Consider the following 12,806-nt stretch of genomic DNA (forward strand, 5'->3'; position numbering starts at 1 on the left):
TCCGGGGTCATTTGCACATAATTCGACATCCGATAACTATTTGAACTTAAACTTTAAAATTTTTATCAAAATTCCATATCTCGGGCTAGGGACCTCGGAATTTGATTCCGGGCATACGCCCAAGTCTCAAATCACGATACGGACCTACCGGAACTGTTAAAACACTGATCCGAGTTCGTTTGCTCAAAATGTTGACCAAAGTCAACTCAATTGAGTTTTAAAGCTCTAATTCACATTTTAATCTATTTTTCACCTGAAAACTTTTCGAAAATTTTTACAGATTACGCACGCAAGTCGAGGAATAATAAATAGTGCTTTTTGAGGTCTTAGAACACAGAATTAATTATTAAATTTAAAGATGACATCTTGGGTTATCACACCTATGGAAATTTTCAGAACTGAATTCTGACCCCGATATCAAAAAATCAACTCCCTGGTCAAACTTTCAAACTTAAATTTTCTATTTTTGCCATTTCAAGCCAAATTCAACTACGGACTTCAAAATAAATATCCAGACACACTCCTAAGTCCAAAACTACCATACAGAGCTATTGGAATCGTCAAAACTCTATTCCGGGGTCGTTTACACATAAGTTAACATCTGGTCAACCTTTTCAGCTTAACCTTTAAATATGAGTTTCATTTTTTCCGAATTAATCCCGAAACACCTGAAATTCAAAACCGACGATTCACACACGTCATAATATATCATATGAAACTATTCAAGATTTCAAATAGTTGAAAGGAGTGTAAATGCCCAAAACGACCGATCGGATCGTTACAAAAAGTACATACTTTGTCAACTAATGTTTTGTTTCCCTATGAGAAAATATAAATGGCTATGAAAAAAATAAGTGCAAAAGATATTGAAAACCATATTTATGCATTCATTGTAAATAAAGTAACTGGAAACTATGTAATAGTAGATAGTAGATCCATTAGACCACTAGTAATGTTGTAAAATGGCATTTATTAATCAAAGCTTTACCGGCAATTTGCTTAACAACTTTTATTCTATTTTACAACAGAAAAAGAAAAGGAAAAAAGAACCTATATATATTGTTTTTCACCTATCACAATCTGTAAAGAAAATGACATCCACATTAAGAGGAGCCCAATGAAAAGGTAGATAACGAATAATGACCCGTAACGATGAAGCAGCCATTGGACCACACTTACATAATTGAGCATCCTGTGGCATTTTCTTCACTTAAGTATTGGTCACATCTGCTCACATAAAAGCCCCTTCCATAGACATACGGCCCAGGCCCATAGTTATCGTAACATGGGACCGGTCTTCCGTACCATTCATAACATGGGCCCCCGATATGACCCTCGGAGCATTGTCCACAACAATATCCCGGTGGTGCCGGAGGGACCGGTCTCCCGTACCATTGATAACATGGGCCCCCGATATGACCCTCGTAGCATTGTCCACAACAATATCCTCGTGGTGGCGGTGGTGGTTGTGATGGTGGAGCCACTGGATTAGGTTTAGGACATTCTTTGGTCTTTTCGGGCTCTTTGGGCTTGGGCTTTTCCGGTACTTTCGGTTTTTCGGGCTCCTTGGGCTTTTCAATGATAACAACAGTAGGCTTCTCAGGTTGTTTAGGCTTCTCGGGTTCCTTGGGCTTTTCAATGATGACAACCGTAGGCTTCTCAGGTTGTTTAGGCTTTTCGGGCTCTGGCTGTTTGGGCTTTTCAGGAGCTTTGGGCTTTGGAGGGTCTTTGATTTCAATGCTCTTAATTACTCCACATCCTTTACTACACAATTTGTCACGAAATCTCTCAGGATCGCAGCATACCACAGTGATTGTCACTGTATTAGCCTTCTCATCATATACCTGGTCTCTAATTTCTCTTGCCCGAAAATTTTAACATCACAAAAAAAAATTCAAATTAATTTTTATCCATATATGATCATATATATATATATATATATTCCCCATCATAGTATTCCATGATTGATTTTGTCCATCTACTTTGAAATAGAATTTCAAGAAAACATAAAGAAAAATAGCGGATAACTATAGTTTACTTAGAGAATTCAAGTAAAAGAGACATACGAGGGAATTTACAGAGAACTTTTTTGACCTTCTTATAGCAGCAGGAGCACTGAAGATCAACCTTGAGCACCATTATAGTGGTCTGTTAAACGATTAGTTAGTATGATGGGGTTATTTGTCAAGTAATTAATTAAGCACAATATCACAGCTCTTACAGTTATAAAAAAGATTAATTCACTGAACGATATTATGCAATAATAATGCAATAATAAGCTAGTTTATTGTTGTTCAGAAATCGTGATAGAAGAAGTATAGATCACTTTAGACGGAAATATAGATAGAAGGAAAAAGAGTTGTGGAAGATCATACCTTTTCAGTTTTGTCACCACCCATGATTGATCTGAACTTACAGAAAATGGAATTCTTTGTGCTGAGGAGGAAAACAGTATATTTTTCTCGTATGAAAGGAAGATGAGGAGAAATGTCTTATGAAGAAGAAATGTAGTACTAGGAAGTAATAAAATAGTTGAAGGAATAGAGTAGGAACACGTCATGGAAGTTGAAAGAAATGATATCATCAAAATTGGCAGCCACTAGAATTTGGTGGGGGGACCTAAGATTACTGACTATATACTCTCCATTTGCATATGCTGGCTTTGATAGTCACATCTCACCTTCCCTTAGTTACCAAGCAAATACTTATTTAACAGGGAATACAGAGTTAACTCATACCACATGGTAACTAGTGCATGTTACTAACACCACAAACTGTTTTCAGCTGATTGAGCCTTTTTAACTAGCTATATATATAGTTTGTCAACAAAAAAGTGGATCAGAAAATTTCTCCTCCAGATTATAGTCTATAGATGGAAAGAAGAAAAGATAATAATAAGACTGAGTAATCAAATAAATTTAGATGGGAAAGAAGAAACTACAAATAAAAAGTGTAAATTAATAATCATGGCGGCTGAACAAGGCAACTAAATGGCTTGGCCCCAACTTTTTGGGGTCCCCCTTTTATTTTAAAAGTTGTATGTTATATATTATTAAAAAAAAAATCATGCATATAGTGTTGGAAGGGAGAAATTAAATTTTATTTTTATTTTATGCAGGGACAGTTGGTGTCTAATTTCTTGACTAATTATATCCATGAAAGTCGATGGAAATAATTAGGCAACCTTCGAGGGAGAGACAAGGAAACAAAAACAAAAGAGGAGAGGGACGAGCAAGGTGGGCAACCTTCAAGGGAGAGACAAGGAAACAAAAACAAAAGAGGAGATGGACGAGCAAGGTGCGAGATCCCGCCATAGCCGTAACAAGTGAGGGACTCACTTACGAGCCACCCCCACAACAGGTTGGCCATGGCGAAGATTGTGAGGGTGCCATGTAACATTGGTTCACATTACTATTCTTATATTTTTGTCTTTTTTATTGTCTCTTTCATTTATTCTTACTCTCTCCTTATTAACTATTCCTATATTCCATTCCAAAAAATTTATCGTTGTGTGCTCACAAAAGATCAAAGTTTGCTTTTGGGTGTCCTCTTCAAAATTTCAAGCATTGCAACAAGACAAAAACAATCATTATTTTGAAGAAATACAATACTATTTCGATACCGTGATATCAACCTATCAAATTTTTTAACCAAATTTTATTATTCTAACTTTATATTATATTTTTTCATTGAAAATCTGTCATTATTGATATTCTTACTTCCTAAGTATATATTCTTGTTTTAGTTATTATTAGATTATATTCAATTTAAAATTTTTAACTAGAAAATATGAATCCGGTTATGCAAAAAGGGAAAAAAATGTGAAGAATTAATTAAATCCCAAAAGGGAGCCCTGGATAGATTTTTAACAAATAATAAATATCTTGAATGAGAAAATATGGAAGGATGTTCTTCAAATGAACAAGTCACTCATAGAGTTGAGTTAGATGATAATAACATCCAAGAAGAAAATCTAGAAGAAGTTACTACGAAATTTGACATAGTTCCAGAAAATCAAGAATTCTTAAATGATTTGAATAACTGTATCTCTAAAAATATATACGATCCAAGTCAACGGAATATGGTAGATACAAAGTTGAGAGATCTATTAGCTATATTATCAATTGAAATTGAATTATGAGAACAAATCGATTATAAGATAATAATTAATGATTTTGTATCTAAACGCTGGAAAAATAATTTTAAATTAAATATATATGACGTTTTTAAAAAAAAAAAAATTAAGGCAATAAAGTTTGGTTTTATGCTCCAATCTTGTTGAGCGGTCATGTTAATGATAGGACATTTCTTCATATCTTTTAAAAGTGCTAGTGGTCGCAAAATAAATACTTTACCCCCTTCAACTTGTACAAGAATCTCTTTTACACCAACAATGTAGCAAAGTTTTGTTTCACTTTTTGTGCTTTAATTTCTAATCTGTATTTCTCTGTCTTATCTCTAATACATTTGAAATTAAGTCACAGAACCAACGAGAACGAGGGAGAATAAAAATAGCCAAATTGATATTGATGATGTAGAAAGTCAAAGGTATAACATCACAATTCACAAGTTTTAACTAAATAATGTGCAAATCCTTTTAGGTGAAAGTTTAGTGCCGACGGTGGGTATGGAAGGCTGGCAGTGATGGGCCTAACTTAGTCAATTATAACCCTTTAATTACTTGGAATTTTGGAAACTGAGGAAAAGGAAGTTCTCAGCCGGTCGGTGCCGGGTCGGCCCCTAAATCAAAGAGAAAAAGTAGAAGGGGAAAATGAATGAGAAATGATTAATCTGCATTTGGTAATTTTCCATTCCTTCTTTTCCTCTAGCAGCATAAACTCTACCAATCAGACAGGGAAACGTTGAAAAGCAATAACTATGTGCGAAGTAGAGGGGTCATTTTTTAAATACCGTCAATATTTGGGACATTCGACTAAGGCTAGCCCCTTACGGGGCTATTTTTTTCAATCTCCACACTTTTGCAGGGGATCTTTACACAAAGGGTGAATTTAAAAAAATAGTCATATTTACAAGTGATAATTGAAAAAAAGCTATAGTTTCAAAAGTAATCGAATTTTAGCCAATTTTCAAGTAAAGATAAATCTGAATGAAAACACTGTTCAGAATCCGAAAAATATTTCAGCATAATATGCTGGAAGTTCATACACAGGTGCTCCAAACTCCAGTATATTATGCTGGAACTTTCCGTGTGTTGGGAGTTCCAGCATAATATGCTGGAAGTTCATACACAGGTGCACCAAATCTCAAATATATTATGCTGGAATTTTCCGTGTTGCAGCAAAATAGTGACTAGTTTTTCAATTACTTTACAAACATTGGCTATTTTTTAATTACCAGTCCGAAAACTGGCTAGGTCGTGCTACTTTTACTTACACAAATAGTCGTCCATATTTAATGTTTACTTTTTTTGTCATATACATAGTTTATACATTGATTATATATTATTATACACATATAATACATAAATTATGCATATATTATACCTCTCTCGACTATTTTTAGTTTAAGTGGTTGGGTTTAATTATTCCTTTCGCAGCAGCCATGTGACTTGTGAGTAAAGCCCATGACATCCAGATACGGTACCGCATTGCCCATAATAGTGGAGAGACCCAATACAGAGAAAGATCATCTGGTTTCTTGTATTAGGAGAAATCTTTTTGAACTATATTTGAAATTACATTCTCCTTTAGTTATTAAAGTGCTGTGTTTAGTTTTGGTTTTTTTCTTTTCTGTAGAAATAATACTGATATGAGTTATATCACAAACATCCCGTTACGTCTTCTTTTATCAACTCTCAGTTTGTTCTTAATGATGCTTACAATATTGATTTTGAAATTATAAGTATCATTTCAATTCACTATGTTTATTTATTACTATTAAATTTCTCTCTGCCTCTCTCTATATATACACATATAATGGCAATAACTTTTATCCAATTTTAAGCAAAACACGTATTTTTGTATTGTATATCTATTTTTATTATTATTAATGTATAAACCAATTATAATATAACATTTACATATCTCAAGTATGATACAATAACCTACAAAGTAGATTATATTAATGGCATATTATAGCCGGTTAAATTACATTCTTCAATAGTATGTATAATTTAAACCTATCGCTATATGGTATTATATGGATTTTCAGTTCATGGTATGACTTACCTAAACTAAACTAAACCCGCAAAAGAAGCGAGAGCCAACAAGAAGCACTACTAAAAAAATAGTTGTTTACCGACGCAGCAGTATCGATAGACTTTTTTCCGACGTTATTCCGAAGGATTTTCCGACGGAGTCCCTCGGTACTTTTGAACTTTTTAATTTCTATTTTTTTAAAAATATAACCGACGGACAACTTTCGGTGTCTGTCGGTGCTTTTAAAAAAAAATAAAAAAGAAAATAAAGTTATCGACGTACTCAATCCTACTGCATTTACATAATATTTTGAATTTTGTTCTTACAGTACCGATGAACTTCCGTCGGTAACTTAAATATATAATCTTATAGATAATTATTTTGTATTTTTTATTACACAATACCAAGGGAGGCCGTCGGTAAGTCCCTCAGTAAGTATTTACTTAATTATCTTAGTGGTTGATTAGCCTATTTATTAAAATTTACACTAAGTGAAGGTAATACACTACTTAAAATATATTGGTGGTAATTAGCTTAGTAATTTATAATTACACAAAGTAAAAGTGATTTTGTAGTATCCTTAACTACATTGATTAACCTATACATTAATAATTAAACACTAAGAAGAAGTGTATTAGTCATTTTCGTAAGAAATATTAGTGATAGTTTATCTTATAAATTGATAATTACTGTAAGTAGAAGTGTATTAATGATGTCCTTAAGTAACGTTAACAATTGATTATCATACACATTGATAATATACTATGCAAAAGTGTATTAATTGTATTTAGCTTGTATATTGATAATTACACGAAGTATAAGTGTATTAATAATATATATGTAAGTAATGTTGCTGATTGATTAGCCTATATACATTGATAATAACACTAAGTATTCGTGAACTAGTGGTATCCTTATATAAGTAACGCTAGTGATTGATTAGCCGATACATCAATAATTATATTGTCATGATCTAAAATTTAACTAGTCGTGATGACACCTAACCCAACCCGTTAGGTAAGCCAACTAATCACTATCCAATTCCAACATAATTTAACAAGACAATTATTAAAGAAAATATATGAAACTATTACATTTTCCCAAGAATGGGTAGTACAAATCATGAGCTTCTAATAATAGAGTATACAAAGCTGGTATGAAATAATACATCATCTATTTGAAAAGTACATAAACAGAGTTTGCATGAATCAGGCTACCATGAACAAGAGGCAGCAACAACCGGAACGCAGGTACAACTTCAAATCCGGTAACCATCGAACACAACAACAACGACAACCAATATCTGCACGCAATGTGCAGAAGTGTAGTATCAGTACAACCGACCCCATGTACTGAATAAGTAACAAACGTAGCCTTAGGTTGAAAGTAGTGACGAGCTTGTACCAAGGTCAGAGTCCAACTTCCATAACCAACAATAGATCATAACAATATAAAATAAGTAATACCAGAAGTAACTCAAAGAATAAATGCTCAACTAAATCGTGACTTCTGAAAATAGTTCTGCCTTTCAAGTACATCAGTGAAAACCCAAATCGTTTACCGAAATTATCAAAAATATGAATAAGTTTGAATCGTTTACCGAAATTATCAAAAATATAAATAAGTTTGAAAATAGTAATTTTTCCAAAATCCTTTCAATAATAAATAAAATGTCTCATTTTCTTTCGAGATAACCAATGTAAAACAAATGTATCACTATGCCTATCTGTCAATATTTATGAGAAATCATGAATAATGTTATATCGTAGCATGAGGAAAACACATCTCTATGCATGTATGTCATGTGTGCACGTCAATGCAATGTATCTCAGAGATTGTACTCATGTATTCACACTCTTAGAGTACTCAATCTCACTGTCTTACATTCTCTCTCACTATGTTTAGTACACTCAATCACTCAGCGCTATATAATACATGTTGTTGCGTATAACCTGATCCCTGTTTATAGTCGACTGTGCTCACTGGGGGTGTGTACATACTCATGAGGGGCTCCTACAACCCAAGCGCTATAAGCACGACCAACTTACGTGCTGCACGACCAACTCACGTGATGCACGACCAACTCATGTGTTGCACGACCAACACACGTGCAATAGTATAATATATGGATCCGCACAGCCAACTCACGTGCAATAATATAATATATATAAAGCCAATATGATGTGTTGTGGCGTGCAAGCCGATCCCAGAAAAAAATATCTTCACAATCAGGCCCCCGGCCTCCCTCAGTCATCAATCTCTCCGGTCTCTCTGTCATAGGCACACAATGTCATGAGAATAGCCCAAAATGATGATATGATATATCAATAAATAACAATAGAGACTGGGATATGATATGTAATGAAATGAATATGACTGAGTATGAATTTTCAATTTAAAATAAATAATTCATAATAATATGACCTATGTGGTCCCAATAATACTGGCACATAGCCTCAACATGATTTTCAATATGCTTTTCAGCTCAATTTCTTTAACTCATAAAACCGGATGGAAAATGCCAAGATCATTTAACTACAAAATTTTACTGAAATAATTATGTCATAATTTCTATAGTGCACGCTCACACACATGTCACCTAGCATGTGCGTCACCTCCCAGCAATTTACGAAATACATATATTCAAGGTTCATACCCTCAACTCCAAAATTAGAAGAGTTACTTACCTCGAACAAGCCAAATCCAATGTCGAGCAAGCTAAGCAATGCTCCAACAATTCCACACTGCGCGTATCAACTTTCAAACGGTTCGAATCTAGTCACAATTAATTTGATTCAGCCCACAAAATTTATAGGATTAATTCCATATCAAAATACTAATATTTTTACAAAATTCAAAATTATTCGCCAAAAATTACTCGTGGGTCCCACGTCTCGAAATCCGACAAAACTCACAAAATCCGACAACCCATCCAATTATGAGTTCAACCATACTAATTTCACTCAAATCCGACTCTGAATCGGTGTTCAAATCTCGAAAATTCATTTTATAAAGTTTCTACAATTTTTCTCAAATTTTCACCTCAAAGTACTAATCAGATGATGAAATCATTGATATATTCATGTATATTAACCAAATTCGAGTTAGAATCACTTACTACGATGAATTTCTTGACAAAACGAACGAAAAAATATCACAAACCGAGCTCCCTAGATCCAAAGTGTGAAATAATACCCTAAACCTTAGATATATAGTACATACTCTGAACTCCAAATTCGCGGTCAGCGAAATTCTAAGTGCGGCCGAGCCCCATGTCCCGCGGTCGCGAAAATAATGGTGCGGCAGCGAAATTCCTGGGGTTGCACTGCCAGGCTTTAGTATTTTGGACATAACGTTCTCTATAAATGTACAAATTATGACTTATTTATCTTTTTTGGAAACTAGACACGAAGGGCTACATCTTTCGTTTTTGCATCATCTCAAAATTCCTTATAAATCACAAGATATAGGCTTCTGAAGTCGTACCAACGAATCTGCAGAACTTCCTGGAGCGCGGCCTCAGACAGAATTACGCGGTCCGCGAATATTTGAGCGCGGCCGCGAAATTCTGCTGCTATCCGCGTCCCTCCTTCGCCTCAGCGCCCAAAAATATGCGGTTCGCGTCCCCAAAAGTGCCAAAACAATATTAGAGTGCCGAAATGTCCGGACTCGCTCAAAACTTATCCCGAAACTCATCCGGAACCTCCATATACAAACCATATATGAATTTCAATCATAAAACATGCTACGGACCTGCTTGCGCACTCAAAATACTGAAAAGAGGTCGCCTTGACCCGATATTGACCATGACCAAACTCACTAATTTCTTAACTTTATTAATCTCTCAACCAATGATCCAAAAATACACTCAAGTCCCTCGGGAGCTCAACCAAATATACCAATACATTCCATAACATAACACGGAATTACTCGAGGCCTCAAACCATATCAAATAACATCAAAACGACGAATCGCACCTCAAATCAAAATCTATGGACTTTGAACTTTCAAATTCTATATCATGTGCCGAAATATATCAAATCAATCCGGAATGACTTCAAATTTTGCACACAAGTCATAAATGACATAATGAAGCTATTCAATTTTCCAGAATCATATTTCGACCTCGATATCAAAAAGTCAACCCCCGGTCAAACTTCCCAAAATTTAACTTTCGGCATTTCAAGCTTAATTCCACTACGGACTTCTAAATAATTTTTCTTACACGCTCCTAAGTTCAAATCACCATACGGAGCTATTGCAACCATTAGAATTAAATTTTGAGGTCTTTAACACATAAGTCAATATCCGGTAAACTATTTCAACTTAAACTTTCAACCTAAAAATTTATTTTTCCAAGTTAACTCTGAAATACCTTTAAACCAAAACCAACAATTCACACAAGTCATAATACCTCGTAGGAAATTATTCAAGACTTCAAATAGTTGAAAGGAGCGTAAATGTTCAAAACGACCGGTCGGGTCGTTACATATACACTAAATGGAAGTGTATTAATGCTATTTGTGAGAAATGTTTGTGATTATTTAAGTAATATTAGTGGTATCCTGAAGTAACGCTAGTGATTCATTAGCCTATACATTGATAATTATACTAATTAAGTAGAAGTGTATTAGTATTGTCTTAAAAACTATTACTGATTGATTAGCTTATGCATTAAGAATTACACTAAGTATAAGTGTATTAGTAATATCAGTAAGAAATATTAGCGATTGATTAGCTTATAAATTAATAATTACATAAAGTAGATGCATATTAGTGGTATGCTTAAGTAATATTAATAATTGATTAGCCTATCTATTAGTAATTATACTGATTAAGTAAAAGTTTATCACTAATAGTCTTAAGAACTATTACTAATTGATTAGTTTATACACTGAGAATTACATTAAGCAGAAGTGTATTTGCAATATCAGTAAGAAATATTAGCGATTAATTAGCTTATAAATTGATAATTATAAAAAGTAGATATGTATTAGTGATATCCTTAAGTAATATTAGTGATTGATTAGCCCATATATTAATAATTATACTAATTAAGTAGAAGTGTATTAATAATATTCTTAAGAATTATTATTGATTGATTAGCTTATACATTGAGAATTACTCTAAGTAGGAATGTATTAGTAATACAGGTAAGAAAAATTAGTGATAGATTAGCCTATACATTGAAAATTCTACTAAGTAGACGTGTATTAGCAGTATTCTTAAGAAATATTACCCATTGATTAGTTTATAAAATGATAACTACACTAAGTAGAAGTGCATTAGTGATATTCTTAAGTAATATTAGTGATTGATTAGACAATTACTTGATACTTAACTACGTAAAAGTGGTTTAGTAGAAATTAGCTTGTAAATTAATAATTACATTAGCTTATGATTTATTTTAAATTATTAATAGTAATTTCATTGTTAATTAATGCTAAAAGATGAATTACACTTTATCAGGATTATTTATATTTCATGGTCAATTTCGTTGTTAATTAATGCTAAAAGATGAATTTCTTAATATATGTTAAAACATCTAAAAACTCAATTAAAGTGGACGGGAAGGAATAATAAAATAATTGATCACATCTTGCTAATTACTACATTTGCTTGAAAATATTACAACTATGGGCATAATATTTTCAGAAACTTTAATATTACACATAAATTCCACTACACAGAATTAAAGTATTTGATAATTAAGATAATTGGGTGGTTTACCTCTTTCCTAACTGCGCCGTTTCAGCCTCTAACCTCACCTTCATTACACTCTTTCTTGCCCCTAAATTTCACAACACGTTTTCCTCTTTTTGCCGTTCTTCTTCTTTTACTGGGAGCTTGTCTTTGTTTATAGTCTTTGTTCTTCTACTGGGAGCTTGTCGGAGTCAGAACCTCCGTTCAAGTCGGTGGTTTGGGATATATTGAGGTGGTTATCAGTTGTAGACGAAGGAGACTCACGGCTGCGAAAGCGGTGGTTGGTGTTAGTGTGACTTTTTTGTCCCCATTTCAATTGGGTAAAGAGAAATAATGCAGTGGACGTGACTTGACCGATGCCGTTGCCATTATAAGAATTGGGCAAAGAGCAAAACCCTACTAAGACCTTCATGCAACTTTATCTCGGTGAGTTTTTTTCTCTCCCATTGTGGTTGAACGTGGTTGGAGGCGTGTACAAGGGTAGAGCATACGGCCTTTCCTTCGAGCACAATTTTTATCGCCTCGCGTGCGGACTACAACGTATATACTTTCGCTTAGTGCGGAGATTTGTCAGATGTGGTTCTTGTATGTTTGAAAATTTTGATTATTCTTACTTAGTGATAATAAAAGGCAATTTTTTAGTACTAGAATCTTGACTGCAATAATAATTTGTGTATAACTAGCTTGAGTTTTTTAGAGTTTCTGCTTCTATGTATTATCATACACTAGGCTCTTGCAAAATGTGGATACTTGACCTTTCAATATTGATAATGTTTGCTGATTTTCTTTCTGAAATAGTAATGGTTATTTTTATTTATTATGTAGATATCGCAGCAAAGGTACTTTCTTTAGTTCAGCATAGTACAAAATTTTGTGATTTGTGGCAAAAACTGACTTGTAAGTAAAAACAATGGGGACCTTTAGCTCTCAGATTGAAGCTGAAGA

At 33.6% G+C, this 12,806-nt stretch overlaps 1 protein-coding gene across 1 annotated transcript; it reads right to left on the minus strand.

Moving 5' to 3' along the window:
* Positions 1-950: 950 nt before the first annotated feature.
* LOC104088754 (protein PYRICULARIA ORYZAE RESISTANCE 21) lies at positions 951-2,589 on the minus strand. Its single transcript, XM_009593491.4, has 3 exons — positions 2,376-2,589; positions 2,067-2,148; positions 951-1,858 (listed from the first exon to the last, which is right to left on the minus strand). Exons 1-3 carry the CDS (start codon positions 2,397-2,399, stop codon positions 1,176-1,178), a joined length of 789 nt encoding a protein of 262 aa, XP_009591786.1. The 5' UTR covers positions 2,400-2,589; the 3' UTR covers positions 951-1,175.
* Between the last annotated feature and the right edge of the window lie 10,217 nt (positions 2,590-12,806).

This window comes from Nicotiana tomentosiformis, chromosome 5, assembly GCF_000390325.3.
Source record: "Nicotiana tomentosiformis chromosome 5, ASM39032v3, whole genome shotgun sequence".
Taxonomy (NCBI): domain Eukaryota; kingdom Viridiplantae; phylum Streptophyta; class Magnoliopsida; order Solanales; family Solanaceae; genus Nicotiana; species Nicotiana tomentosiformis.